At 40.2% G+C, this 15314-nt stretch overlaps 2 protein-coding genes across 2 annotated transcripts in view; both read left to right on the top strand.

Moving 5' to 3' along the window:
* The window catches only part of LOC138801291 (N-formyl peptide receptor 3-like), a 41022-nt gene extending 30280 nt beyond the window's left edge, over positions 1-10742 (top strand). Inside the window, exon 2 of the mRNA XM_069983934.1 lies at positions 9449-10742. Within this exon, the coding sequence (XP_069840035.1) occupies positions 9466-10572 (1107 nt within the window). The 5' untranslated portion in view covers positions 9449-9465 and the 3' untranslated portion in view covers positions 10573-10742. The remainder of the gene's footprint in view (positions 1-9448) is intronic.
* On the top strand, positions 1924-14587 carry LOC138801292 (formyl peptide receptor 2-like). The gene is made up of 2 exons (XM_069983936.1): positions 1924-1978; positions 13194-14587. The coding sequence occupies exon 2, from the start codon at positions 13211-13213 to the stop codon at positions 14315-14317; it is 1107 nt and encodes a 368-aa protein (XP_069840037.1). The 5' UTR covers positions 1924-1978; positions 13194-13210; the 3' UTR covers positions 14318-14587.
* Positions 14588-15314: the final 727 nt, after the last annotated feature.

Raw genomic sequence — 15314 nt, 5'->3', positions numbered from 1 at the left:
CGCCGATATCGGCCGAATACGGACGATAATCGTTCCGTGGAATAGGGCCTTTACATCAATACTAGCTTTTAGTATTTAAAGGGGATTCTGGTAAACAACTATAACCTGCCATGACAGACACAGTGATTAGGATTAGAGATGAGCGCAACTCATAGAGCATAGTTGTATCCATGTTGCAACTAACTTCTTCAGCCAACAGTATTCAAATGCCAAATGATTTGGCTTGAGCACGCTTGAGTTGCTATCATCTCTAGTTAGTATCCTTATTTTGGAACATATGGGGCATCACCATGGGAGACCTTATCATTTTTCTTAAAGAATTTGTCAGGGCTTCTAAAAAAGTCTGTTTTATAACCAGAAAAGTTGTACTTGCCAATGAGTTCAATGGGTAGCTTATTCAATGAGTTCAATGGGTAGCTTATTCAAATAAAGAGGGCTATCAAACGTAGACTAATTCTAGGAACAAAGTAGACTTTCTAATTTTTTTTTTTTTTACAAAACCTTTAAAGATGTCTGTCAAAAAGATTTTTCTGCAAATATTCTTCGGCTGGCTGATAAAAGAAAAGAAACCTGTACTTACCTCCCTCACAGCCTATGACGTCATAGCTCCTGGCCTCCACTGTGTTCCACTTCTTGAGGTCAGCAGAAGACATTTCTGCTAAGGGCCGTACTACACCTAGTGATGTAGAGGAGGAAATGAGCGCCGACCTGTCAGGTGCTATTGCATGCACAGACAACAAACAGGGAGGAGTGGGGGATGTGTTGCGGAGATCAAGAAGTGGGGCTGCCGCTCCTATTGCACAGAGTAATGGCCAGCAGACCGTTGATCAGGATTATTCAACCTGTTTTAAGACCGCCATGACAGCTCATTTTGGTCTTTTCACAGGCGCTATTACACCAAGCAATTAAAGCCCGGAATGACTGGTAATTGGCCAATCGTTTGGTGTAATAGGGCCCTAAGCCAATGACTAGCTGAAGTGGGACACAGTGTGACACCAAAGGCTGTGGGGGAGCAAAGGAGGTAAGTACAGTATAATTTATTTTAAAGTCAGCCTGGGCATATTTGTAAAAAAAAATTTCACCATTCATACCATTTGTTACCATTGGAGAGATGACCTATGAACCGTTATTTGTTGGGTTAAGAACCCATTTTTTTAACATTAAAAATTATGTTACACATAGGAGTTTCTCTACACATAATTGGAAAACCCCTTTTCCAAGCCCAGATGAAGTCCTAACCCACAGAACGGCCATTGCTTCAGTGTGCACTTGTGTTTGTACCTGAGACAACTGTGTGAGTGCTGGTACCTTTTTTTCTTTTTTTATGTTACTCACAATGGTGAGGGGACACTCAGTCTTTGGAAACTTTTGATGTTTTCTTCAATCCAGTTTGTGATACCTTTGCTTATTATTAGATATCTTATTTCCTTTAACATTGTAGTAATTTTGCAATATAACCATAGTTGTTCATGTGAGAAAATCCCCAGGCTCTATCAAATCAGACACCATAAAATCAAGGTGAAATATGACAATAATTTTCAGGCGGTAATTGATTATGAACATCAAAATAATGAATACGCTCATTATACATTATCTGCTTTTGCAAAATACGACTTTTCTTTCACCTATTCACACTTTTTATTTTACCGTGTGTGAACCTAGCCTTATGGTGTATTTACATGGACTCCAGCAGTCATAGCCGAGATTGTGTTATTTATCACTGTTTACAATATGAACCTCAAAGTCATGTTCAACGTCCTCGGCTCTTTATCAACATTGCTTAGGCAAACAGATGCTTCCATCCGATTGTGCATGTGATTGTACATAGCTGTAGCTCTACACATAATGGGAAAACACTTTTTCTGATTCTAAGATGAAGTGCTAACCCATGAAACATCCGTTGCTTCAGTGTACATTTGTGTTTTTACCCTCCAGTTGCATGTTACTATAAAAGAGAAGAAAAGACTGAGTTACCTGGGTGAGTGCTGCTACCTTTTTTATATCATTTCTAGATGTTGGAAACCACCTTTTATGTCATGGTATAGTGCTTATCATTCATTTACACAAATATGGGAGAAATACAATTCCTACTGCATTGTATTTACTATGAAAGAATGGAGAAAAGTCCTTGTTGTCAATAAACAAACAATCAATCAGAGTTCTACTTTAATTTTTAAATTGCCCTAAAACTGAAATGTAGTCACAGATTGGTTACTATGGAATTACAAGACCATTGTTGCACAGAAGTCATACTGAGCAGGGTTTCTCCTTGCCCACCAAAGTACCATGAAACCCCCTAGTGCATGGGGTGTCAAACTTGCGGCTTTCCAGCCATTACAAAACGTAATCCTCATCGTGCCTGGACAGCTAAAACATTGGCATGATGGAAATGGTAGTTTTGAAACTGTTGGAGGGCCATAAGTTTGACACCTGTGACTTAGTGGGTCCAGACTCTAATACAATAATAGGTCTCAAAAGTCCAGCAGAAGACGACTCTCAGATGGGCAAAAGGAACTTCTACATTGTCCGTGAAATTCCTGCGTCTGACTAGCATAGATAAATCATTTGGTGCAAAAATTTCAGGAGGTTATGGTTCTAGTTTCATCATGTGTTATTGTGATATCAGTAAGTTCTATCAAGAAATTAGGCAGAAAATAATATATATATATATATATATATATATATATATATATGTGTAAAATGTCCATATAACTGAAAGTGTGTCCAATAATGCATGGACCTGTGTAGAAAATTGATAATTTCAGATCTGAGAATTGAGCAGATTCGGATTATTTTTGGAGTTCCTCTTTATTTTGGTTAATGCTGAATTCATACATATTGGCTTACAGCGATTTTGTGTGGAACACTAGTTCAAGGCGTGTAATATGAAATACTGTAATATTGTATCCTGGTTCGTCCACCAGTATAATCTGGGTCATTTGTAACCCTTTGCTTCCATTTACTGACATCTTGTATGTGATAGGCTCATGGATCAGGGGTGTCAAACCCGCGGCCCTCCAGCTGTTGCAAAACTATAATTCCCATTATGCACGGTCAGCCAAAGCTAAATCCTTGGCTGTCCGGGCATGATGGGAATTGTAGTTTTGCAACAGCTGGAGGGATGTGGGTTTGACACCTGTGTTATAGACTGTTGGTGCAATGGCTGTAATAACTGGATACACAGCAATGGTTTGTATCGACCAGTGCCTATCACCAATGAGGTGCGCTTTAGTTCTTTGTAAACAATTGTTTTAATGCAGCATTATTGCACTCCTCACCTGCCGAGGGCCACAGAAGTTCCAATGAAAGTGTGTTCACAGCAGTAGCGGATTATAATAGGTTCGTTTCATGCGGTAGCCCGGGGCCCTAGGCTCCTGGGGACCCATGGCCACCCAAAAAGACTTTTACTTTCAGTGGTATACTGTCTCCTGACTATATTTCTGCCATGATTTGAAAAAAAAAAATCGCTGTTTTTTTACCGCAATTTTGCACAAATCAACGCATCATGATGATATTATCTATCGTGTACTATGAACACCACTCTAGTGCTGCCATAGTTACAGTGGGGTTGGTCGGCCCAGGCCTATGGTAAAGTTAATCCGCCCCTGGTTCACAGGGTTGTTATTGTTGGTAAGACATAGCTGAGGCAACAGTTTTTATAAGGCTGGGTTCACACTACTTATATTTCAGTCAGTATTGTGGTCCTCATATTGCAACCAAATCCAGTAGTGGATTAAAAACACAGAAAGGCTCTGTTCACACAATGTTGAAATTGAGTGGATGGCCGCCATTTAATGGCAAATATTTGCTGTTATTTTAGAACAACGGCTGTTATATTGAAATAATGACCGTTATTTGCTGTTATATGGCGGCCATCCACTCAATTTCAACATTGTGTGGACAGATCCTTTCTGTGTTTTTAATCCACTCCTGGTTTTGGTTGCAATATGAGGACAACAATACTGACTGAAATGTACGTGGTGTGAACCCAGCAAAACTGTAGATATCCTGAAGATATGCCATATGTGTCCTAGATGGGTATACCCCATTAATTAAAATGATATATAATATATAGTAAAATATTCACCTCACAGAATTTAATTGGTATAAGGTAACAGAAATTAACCCGATGGTCCGACTTGTCTGCCCATATATCATAACAAGCGTCTACTACGCTATGTGTGAAGCAATGGGGGAGATTTATTGCACAGATTTATTATATAATAAGGGACTATTTGTTGCCCATAGGAACCAATCACAGCTCAGCTCTTATTTCTCATATTGCTCTGGTAAAATGAAAGCTGAGCTGTGATTGGAGAGAAAAAGATTGTTACCATAAGATACCCTAATAAATCTCCTCAAAAGTTTTCTTATATTGCTCTTATTCTCCCCCAAACTAGTCTCAGATTGTGGCCCCTTGTACTGTTGTTTAGAGGGAAGTTTATCAAGCCTTCTTTTAGTAACACTGTCCTTTGTTGTCCATAGCAACCAATCACAGCTCAGCTTTCATTTTACCAGAGCCTATTCATTTTTGGAAGCTGAGCTGTGATTGGTTGCTATGGGCAACAAAGGCCAGTCTTACTGAAAGAGTGCTTGATAAATATCCCTCTTAGCATACATGTCTGAATACTGGTTTCTGAATGTGGCAATTGCTGATTTCTTGGCTCTTCGGACCTTATCGCTTACAGTAGGAGCAGAGCTGCAGTTACACATCGCCACCACTACACAATGAATGGAGACAAACTCTGTTCACTGTGTAGTGCAAGGTGCCAAACAGCTGATTGGTGCAGGTGCCTGGCGTCGGCATCCCGCTGACCGATGACTGATGAGCTATCCTGGTCCATTTTTTTTTTTTAAAACCCCTTTGTATCGTCTGTAGCAGTGATTTTCAACCTTTTTTGAGCCGCGGCACACTTTTTATACTTAAAAAATCCCGGGGCACACCACCAACCAAAATGGCACAAAATGACACGAAAACAGTACATATTATACATATAGTTAATAATATAGATTCTAAGGGTGCGTTCACACCTACAGGATCTGCAGCAGATTTGATGCTGTGTTCAGTTATTTAAATGAAATCTGCTGCAGAAAATCAGCTGCAGATCCTGTAGGTGTGAACGCACCATAAATGTATTTATACTCACTCAGTGTGAAACCTGGGCCTGTTTTCTTCCCCCCCCCCCCCCCTGTGCTTCTCTCCTGTGCTTCTCTCCACCATACTTCTCCCCCCTACTTCTCTCCTGTGCTTCTCTCCACCATACTTCTCCCCCCTGCTTCTCTCCTGTGCTTCTCTCCACCATACTTCTCCCCCCTGCTTCTCTCCTGTGCTTCTCTCCCCCATGCTTCTCTCCTGTGCTTCTCTTCCCCGTGCTTCTCTCCTGTGCTTCTCTCCACCATACTTCTCCCCCCTACTTCTCTCCTGTGCTTCTCTCCACTATACTTCTCCCCCCTGCTTCTCTCCTGTGCTTCTCTCCCCCGTGCTTCTCTCCTGTGCTTCTCTCCTGTGCTTCTCTACCCCATGCTTCTCTCCTGTGCTTCTCTCCACCATACTTCTCTCCACCATACTTCTCCTCCCTGCTTCTCTCCTGTGCTTCTCTCCCCCCTGCTTCTCTCCACCAAACTTATCTCCCCCCTGCTTCTCTCCGCTGTTTCTCTCCCCCATCCCCATGTTTCTCTCCCCCCTGCTTCTCTCCCCTGTTTCTCCCCCATCCCCAGGTTTCTCCCCCATTGTTTTCTCCTGTTTCACAGGGGCACCATAGTTTGGGGAACTTTCCCCGCGGCACACCGACCATGTGTCGCGGCACACTAGTGTGCCACGGCACACTGGTTGAAAATCACTGGCCTGTAGCACAACCAAAGTATGACCACAAATTCATCTCTCGACGTGTTTCTTTCTGGATCTGTAGCCTCCTGGAGTTTTACTGTAGTGGCAAAGTAAAAATTGAAGTCTCTTTATGCAACTACTTAGGCAGTAAGACCATTGATACTGTAGTAGTAAATAATGGGTATTATACGTTTGTGTTTGGTGATGAGGGGACACCCAATCTCATTACAGTTTGTGATACCTTTGCTTTGTCATTAGACATTTTATTCCCATTAACATTGAAATGATTTGCAATATAACCATAGTTGTTATTGTAAGAACATCTATAGGGTCTATCAAATCCTCCTGGACTCAATGACTGACAGTCATTGCAGAGACTGTGTTATTTGTCACTGTTCACAATTAGAACCTTACGTACAATGTCCTTTCATTCCTGCCGCTCTTTATCAACATTGCTTATGTGAACAGCTGCTTCAACCGTAGACGTAGGAGGATGCAAACAGGACTTTCTGATTTCATGAGTGACAGTGGCCACATGTGAATAGACATTACAACATGTAGATTCACTATGTTTCCATAGAATAATCATCAACCATATGTAACTGAATCAGCATCAACTGTGATGTATTATGCCATTGTTATCTTCGCTGATTTTTTTTTTCATATGGAAAACATATATTATGTTTTCCATATGAAAAAAAAAATCTGCGATTTTATACGCTGTAAGATGCATATTCTTTGGACAAGAGTAGACCGAGCAAACATAACAATAAATACGTTGACTTTCAAAAGCAAGGGAAATTCACAACTTTTTTAAAAGACTTCTAAGACGCCCCAAGCTGCTTACATGGCTACATAGCGATGTAAGCAATGAGACTATCCATACCTTTATTGTAGTTGCCCAAGGCTGCAATTACTAAACAAGAAATGTTTTTTATTACAACTCTGAAGTGTCATAGAGGCGTGGCCAGGGCACTATGGTTAGGGTGGTATTACACTGGATGAGTTTTTCGTCGATTAACGATTACCGATAAATGATCTCAAACGACTGATATGACGAGCGATCTTAAATTGCTTACCCTATTACAAAAGACAATGATTGTTCTTGTGCTCGTCCTTTTCTGGCTAATAGACCAGGGAACAACTAAATGGTGTATTACACTCAACGATGTTCGAACAACTTGTGAGCGATCAATGATGAAAATAGGTTCAGATTCTATCAATCAACGATTTCTCGTTGGTCGTTTAATCGTCGCCTGCTATTATATGAAACGATTATTGTTCAAATCTGAATGATCTAATGATTTTTCGAACGATAATCGTCCCGTGTAATACCACCCGTAGCCATACATTAGTTGATACTGTAATTAGGAAGGTGCACCCTTACACATATGCTTTCTAAATTCACTGTGCACATGTTCCCTGGTGCTTGGAGTCCATGTCCTTTTGACTTAACAGGTCTGCGCTCGCTTCACCTGGATTATCGTGTAATACTGCCTTAAGTTATGGACTCCTGAAGAGCTAATACACATTAAAGGGTGTGAATACTTTTCTTAAAAATGTTATTCCATTTTGGATATACGTCATCTTCTCGAATACCGTGACTCCTACACATCTGTTCTTCTATACTTCACTATTGTGACGTCCATTGTGATTTTCCTGGTGGGATTGGTGGGAAACGCAGTTGTCATCTGGTTTCTTGGATTTATCATGAAGGAACATGGGTCTAAATACTGGTTTCTGAATTGGCCTGTATTGATTTCTTGTCTCTCCTAAACTTACCATTTCATGAAATCTCAAATCTTAAAGGCACCTGTATATTTGGACCGTGCATTTGTAAACTTTATCTCACTTTTTGTGTTAGCATGTATGCTGGTCTTTATATTCCTATAATATTGCCAGAGTAGCAAAACCAATATTTCACCTCAAATTTATCTCTAAATGCCTTTTGTTCTTTAACCTGGTTTACTATACTGTTATACGGTACGTTTATAGATAATAAAACCTTTGGCACCATGTCCCTACAGTACAATCTTGCCGCTCTTAACTAACATTGATTATGTAATCAGCTACTTCAGCCCCATTATGTATATGTTGAGGGGTGGACAGATGCGAACAAGACTTTCTGATTTTATAAGTAACATCAGAAATAGCTACAAATAACTAGATATTGTGTCACTTAGAATGATCGCCAACTATATATGACTAAATCAATGTCATACGTTCTGTACTATGTCCGTGTCCATCATTGCTTTTAAATGGACAATCTAATATGAGAATCTTCATACAGTACTGTACCTTGGAAATAAACATGGCCATCTCCATAGCAAAGCCAAGTGTTTGCCAGATGATGATGAGTTAAGTGTGCTCAATCTATACCTATGTTGCATATTCTTTAGCCAAAACAAGAGTAGATCGAGTGATAATAACACAAAATACTCTGGTCATCAAAAAATTGAATGACTTGTATGAATTTAAAAGGTTTCTGAAAAACAGTTGTCATGGCAGTCACAACTTTAATGATTCAACTGTTGGATACTGGAATATGCATAGGCGTATAGAACTCTCCCCAGGGAGGGGGTAGAGCGCACGGCGCGCGTCCTGCCTTGCCTCCTGACCCCCGCTGGCCTCTGTAGCTAGAAACCGGAAGCCTGAGGCTTCCGGGTTTCTATGGCTACCATCGGGGCTCTGCGATCAGTTCGAAGAGCCCTGATGCACACCGGAGAGACAATTCTCCCTCTGTAGAGGGAGAATTGTCTCTCCGGAGCCCTATAGATACTGCGTTCTTGCTGATTTCATGACAAACTTTCTAACCCATCATTAAAGCTGTATGCATGCTTCTTACAACAAAAACAGTAAAGATAAATCAAAGACCATTTATGGTGGCAAATAGGGAGAAATAGAGAAAGAAGAATCAATGAAAAGAACAATACACAAAGATTTTAGTGCACAAAGAACTAGGGGAGTGGTGGGTGGTAATGTCACCAGCCCAACTGCTGGATGAGTAACCCCTCCCCTGTGCAGGATGGGGGCTGGGTTTGGTGGGGGAGGGATCCCACCTTAGGTGCGGTGGCTGTGTGTTTTGGGTCAATGTTATTCTTGAGCACCCAGCCACGACCCACCTTCCATGCTCTTACTGAGGGAAGCAGGTCATTGGCCAAAATCTTGCGACACATGGCTTCATTCCTCCTCTCTTCAATACAGTGCAAACGTCCTGTCCCCTTGGGGGGGTTCTTGGGGGTGTACTCATCCTTTTTCTTCCTCCAAAGATGGTGAGTGAAGTTGATGCCAAAAATTTCTATTCAGAATTTTAAAAAATATATATTTTGTCAGTTGAAGTGTACCTACGATACAAATAACACACCTCTCCTTTATTTGTAGACGGGGAAACATGCAAAATCAGCAGTGTATCAAGTATTATTTATAGTAGTATTACTTTTCCCACTGTATATTTACTGTGTTTCTCTGAAAATAATACCTACCCCAAAAATAAGACCCTAGCTTTATTTTGCAGGCTTTTGAAGTAGCCTTAAAATATAAGCCCAACTACAAAAATAAGCCCTAGTTAGTCATCTGACCCGATATGGCGGACTGTTACTGACTGTCTGTGCTCATTTTCAGGATCCGAAACTGGGATAATGGCTCTCTCCCATGATCTCTGTTATACCGTTGTGGATTTATGTCGTCTTCTTGAATACCATGACCTATACACATCTGTTCTTCAATACTTCACTTTTGTGATGTCCATTGTGATCTGCCTGGTGGGATTGGTGGGAAATGCAGTAGTCATCTGGTTTCTTGGATTTATCATGAAGAAATACAAGTCTAGATACTGGTTTCTGAATTTGGCGATTACTGATTTCTTGGCTCTCCTGACCTTACCCTTTCGGGCCATCTCAGATCTTAAAGGCACCTGGACATTTGGGCCATTTATGTGTAAACTTTATCTCTTCTCTTTTTGTGTTAGTATGTATGCTGGTGTTTATATTCTTATTGTCTTAAACATTGCCAGAGTATTGTCTGTAGCAAAACCAATGTTTCACCTAAAATTCATGTCCCAACGTGTTTCTCTTTGGATCTGTTCTTTATTCTGGTTTATTCCAATACTGTTAACCTTCCCAGTGTTCTACAATAGTGATGAAGTGAAAATTGGAGAAGCCACACTATGCACCTTTATAGATAATAAAACCTTTGGCTCTATAGTCAACAAAAAGTATAATATGAGTCGTGAGAACAATACAAGAGAAGTGACATTCTGTGACATCTACACCAAGCTGAGCCCCTACATTGACCACTGCTCACCTGACACATGTTGCGGTGGTGAGGGGGCTCTTGAGTTTTGGAACTACTTGATATCTATGACAAAGGCGTTTGTAATACCTTTGCTTATCATTGGCTATTTCCTTCCCCTTAGCGCTGTAATAATCTGCAATATAACTATAGTTGCGTATGTGAGAAAATCCAAGACCACTAATACCCACAAGCTGTATCGACTCGTACTCATAATCATCATGGTGTATTTTATAACACAGACTCCACTTGTCATAGCGGAGATTATGATACACAGCGCTATTCTCAATATGAACCTCATATCCATGTTCAATGTCCTTACATTCATGCCGCTCTTAACTAACATTGCTTATGTAAACAGCTGCTTTAACCCCATTATGTATATGTTGAGTGGGGGACAGATGCGAACAAGACTTTCCGATTTTATAAGTAACATCAGAAATAGATACAAATAAATAGACATTGGGTCACATAGAATGATATATATATATATGTCACATGTTCTGTATTTTGCCTGTATTGTATCAGTCATTGCTTTTAAATAGACAATCTAATATAGAAAGCTTCATACTGTACTGTGACTATGCATGGAAATAAACATGGCCATCTTTATAGCTGAGCCAAGTGGTTGGCAGATGTTGTGTTGTCTTTAGAGAAAACAAAGGGTTGGTGTGCTCAATCTTCAAATAACAGTAGATGGAGCGATAATAACACAAAATACATTGCTCATTAATATTTAGGAAAGCTCACATTTTTATAATTACTTGTTGCATGGATTTAAAGGGTTTTTGAAAAACATGTGTTGTCAGTCACAATGATGATCATCCTACTGTTGGAACATATGATCTATTATTACATATGCAAGGCCTTTTGAACTTAAAAGTATAAGTCTTGTGAAATAAAAAACTATAGTGCAGGCAGATGTGGGGTGGAACATAAAAAGAATGTATACTTACCTGTCCCCGTGCCTCCCATCTGACTGCCACTGGAACTAATTTTCTCCTGGCTTCCTAGTAAGTCACGACTGGCTGATGGATTACCTACTTAGCCAGTCAATGACTACAATGATGTCCAGCCCGCTGAGTGGGCAATTGAGCCGAGCTGTGACACTACAGGAGGGAGAATGTTGGTGGTCCAGTAGTGGTAATGTGGTGCTGTGGGAGCACAGAGACTGGTAAGTATAAATTCTTTATTATGTACCCACACCCCACTGCCTGCACTGTAGTTTCTTTTTATTTCTCCTTCAATATTAATGTAGGTATAGAAATACAGAAAAGCCCTCATTCCAATGGCACCTTTACTTTCTTTCTATGTCTCCTGTTCCTGAGATATAGGGGTGTTTACTACTTACTGCCTTTTTTTAACAATGGACTGTTTGGGACCTACCAGTATGATATGTGCTGTATACCCCTTTCAGGTACACTCTGAATGGGGTATCATTGGGTCCAATTTCTGTTATCGCCCAATTTCTCTCTGATATCTGTGTCAGGTTGTCTATTGTCTCCCTGATGAACGCTACAATTAGGTTTGGAGAATTTGTAAAAAAACCTCTTTTTTTGGCCAGTACCTAGACTATTGTTCCGTACTGAAATAGGATGACTTTAGGAGAGTGTAGGGTAAGTCTGGAGCTGGGAATCACTTGTTTAGGGGAGAATTCATCAATAAATGGTAGAATATACATGGTGCATTGGAGTAAGATTAGAGTTTGAATACCTACAGAGATCATATTTTAATACTGAGATGTATGTTTCTTTTGTGAGTCTCTATTTTTTAAGGTACCCTTTCTTTTGGTTAATGCAAAGTTAATCTTTGTGGTTTACAGTCAGTTTGTATGGAACACCATTACCATACATTACTCGGCTCAAGGTGTGGAAACATTATTACCTCCTGGTTCCTCCTACAGTCTAAGGGCCTTATTACACAGGGTGAATACCTGCCCAATCAGGCAGAATCGGGCAGATATCGTCCTGTGTAATAAAGACGACGATCAGCTGAGGAACCAATCATAGGCTGATTGTTGTCTTTCAGAATGCTGGGAGGACTATGCAATGCTCCAGTGTGCAGTTGGTGGCTGATTAAAGTATATAGAAATTAATAAAGATAAATTAATAAAGATAAATACTTACCAGTATAAAGATAAAGATAAATACCTACCAGTCCCCACTCCCCCAGTTTCCTCCTGCCTCTTCGCAGCTGACTGGAGCCGCCACTGCAACTTCTACACCTGTCTCTGAAGTGACAGGTCACTTAGCCAATCACTGGCAAAGAAACAGATCGCTGATCTCAGGGAGACCAGCCAAACGATAACGCTGCCGGCTGCCGGTCAAATCGCTCAATGCAGTGAAATCCTAGGTGCATTGCTCCCTGGGAAACATGAATATGCAAAAGAAGAGCCCGTGGAGCCTCATTTAAGAGTCTCGAAACACAGGACTAGCCGGATATCCCCCCGGGAAGGACACAGCCAAGGGATGGCTCCTGTAAGGAAACCACCAAAACCACCATATTAAGTGGCCCTATAAGTCAATGTAATTACAAGGGAAAAACCAAGGCCAGGTAACCATTCACAGACAGCTGTTTCAGGGTGTTGCCCCTCCTCAGTGTGGAGCAGGATTCTGGCTAGGTGGGAGCAATGCCTAGTAAATCACTGGCAATGGCGCTTTCCCATCTCAGTCAGTGATTGGCTGAGCAGCTTCCCACTTCTGAGATGGGTTTGAAGCTTCAGAGACAGCTCCAGTTAGCCGGAAACAGACAGGAAGACACTGGGGAGCGTGGCTAGTGGATTATTTTCTATATAAAGCAAGGGCTGCATGGCCATCCTTAACAATGTATGTGCAGCCCCTGCCGCACGTATAATAGGCTCTGTAAGTGAGCCGCAAGGGAATATCATAGCTCTTGGGGCAACCTTAGAGTTCATGTCCAGAAAACTTGTCATTGACCTCTGGCTAAGAAATGCAAAGTAACAAATACCTGAGAAATAATAAAACATTAAAGGGTGTGAATACTTTTCTAACAAATGTTTACATCACCAATGCCAGGACATGTCGGACTGTTACTGACTGTCTGTGCTCAATTTCAGGGTCTAACATTGGAAAAATGGCTCCCTCTCATGATCTCTGTTATTCTGTAGCGGATCTACGTCTTCTTCTTGAATACCACGACTCTTATACATCTGTTCTTCAATACATCAATTTTGTGATGTCCATTGTGATCTGCCTGGTGGGATTGATGGGAAATGCAGTAGTCATCTGGTTTCTTGGATTTATCTTGAAGAAATACAAGTCTAGATACTGGTTTCTGAATTTGGCCATTGCTGATCTCTTGATTCTCCTGAACTTACCGTTTCTTGCCATCTCAACTCTTAAAGGCACCTGGACATTCGGACTGTACATGTGTAAACTTTATCTCTTCTCTTTTTGTGTTAGTATGTACACTGGTATTTATATTCTTATTGCCTTGAACATTGCCAGAGTATTGTCTGTAGCAAACCCAATGTTTCACCACAAATTCATGTCCCAACGTGTTTCTCTTTGGATATGTTCCTTAATCTGGTTTATTACAATACTGTTATCCCTTCCGGTGTTCTACAATAGTGATGAAATGAACATTGGAGGGGACATGCAATGCACCTATGTAGACACTAATACCTTAGCCACTATAGTTAACAAACAGTATAATGTGAGTAGTGGGAACACCACAAATGACGGCTCGTTCTCTGACATCTACACCAAGCTGAGCCCCAACATTGATCGCTGCTTCAATGACACATGTTGCAGTGGTGAACGGTCTATTGATTTTTGGAACCACTGGATACTTATAACAAAGCGGCAAGTGATACCTTTCTTTATCATTGGATATTTTATTCCTCTTGGTATTGTAATAATTTGCAATATAATTATAGTTGTGTATGTAAGAAAATCCAACACCACTAATACCCACAGGCTGTATCGACTGGTACTCACAATCATCATCTTGTATTTTATAACATGGACTCCAGTAGTCATAACACAGACTGTGCTATTCATCGCCATTCTCAATATGAACCTCATATCCATGATTAGAGTTCTTACATTCTTCACGCTCTTGACTAACATTGTCTTCGTAAATAGCTGCCTGAACCCTATTGTGTATGTGTTAAGTGGTGGCCAGATTAGAACAGGACTTTCTGATTTCATGAGTAACATTAGAAATAGCCACACATAAATGAACATTGTGTCATCTGGATTCACTGTTTTCTCATAGAATTACTATCAACTATATATGACCAAATCAATGTAAACTGTTGTGTGTTTTGCTGTGTTGTATGCATTATTGCTTTGCTTTTAAATGGACAATCTAATATGTGATAAAGCTTTATACTATACTGTACCTTTAACTATCTATGAGGATGAGCATGGCCATCTTCATAGAGGAGCCAAGTTGTTGGCAGATGGTGCATATTCTTTACATATGATAAGAGCATATTGAGTAATACCAACACCAAAATAAACTGGCTATTAAAATTAAAGGGATTGTCCCAAGAGCAACAGTTGTTAAAATCATGTGATACATATATATATATATATATATATATATATATATATATATATACATATATATATATATATATATATATATATATATATATATATATATAAATGCTGTTTTAGTTAGAGTGTACCTGTTGTTATAAAACACTTTTGACATGTCACAGAGACATATTAAAAGTTTTGATTGGTCCAGGTCTGAGTGTTCAGACCCATACCGATCTGGTGAACATAGTCCTCTACTGGCTCTGTGTCATGTGATAAGTCAGCCTCATAATGTAGTGATTACGCACTATAGCGCTGTCCTCTCCCTGCTCGTTCACCCGATCAATATGGGTCTGATCACCCAGACCAATCTAAACTTTTGACACGTCTCTATGACGGGTACACTTTAAGTAACTTACATGACTGTACTGTTTTTCTCCCCCATGGAACCACTCACTTCCTGGTTTACAGTCCACAAACTTTCCCATGACCCTCCTTGCCTTAGTGGGTCATAACCAAGGGTAGCAGAATATTCGTTTAGAATTAGTATTAGAATAGTAGTGAGTGTATAGCTCTCAAACAGTACACTATCAGAACTGATTGCACTTTTGAAATATATTTAATATCACATTATGCATCAAATTGGACCTAGTTTTTTAAAGGGGTATGCCCATCTCAACTAATATAGT

Source organism: Dendropsophus ebraccatus, chromosome 9, assembly GCF_027789765.1.
Source record: "Dendropsophus ebraccatus isolate aDenEbr1 chromosome 9, aDenEbr1.pat, whole genome shotgun sequence".
In the NCBI taxonomy this organism is placed as follows: Eukaryota; Metazoa; Chordata; class Amphibia; order Anura; family Hylidae; genus Dendropsophus; species Dendropsophus ebraccatus.
Note: the sequence above shows the minus strand (reverse complement) of the source record. Positions and strands in the feature narration are given on the sequence as shown.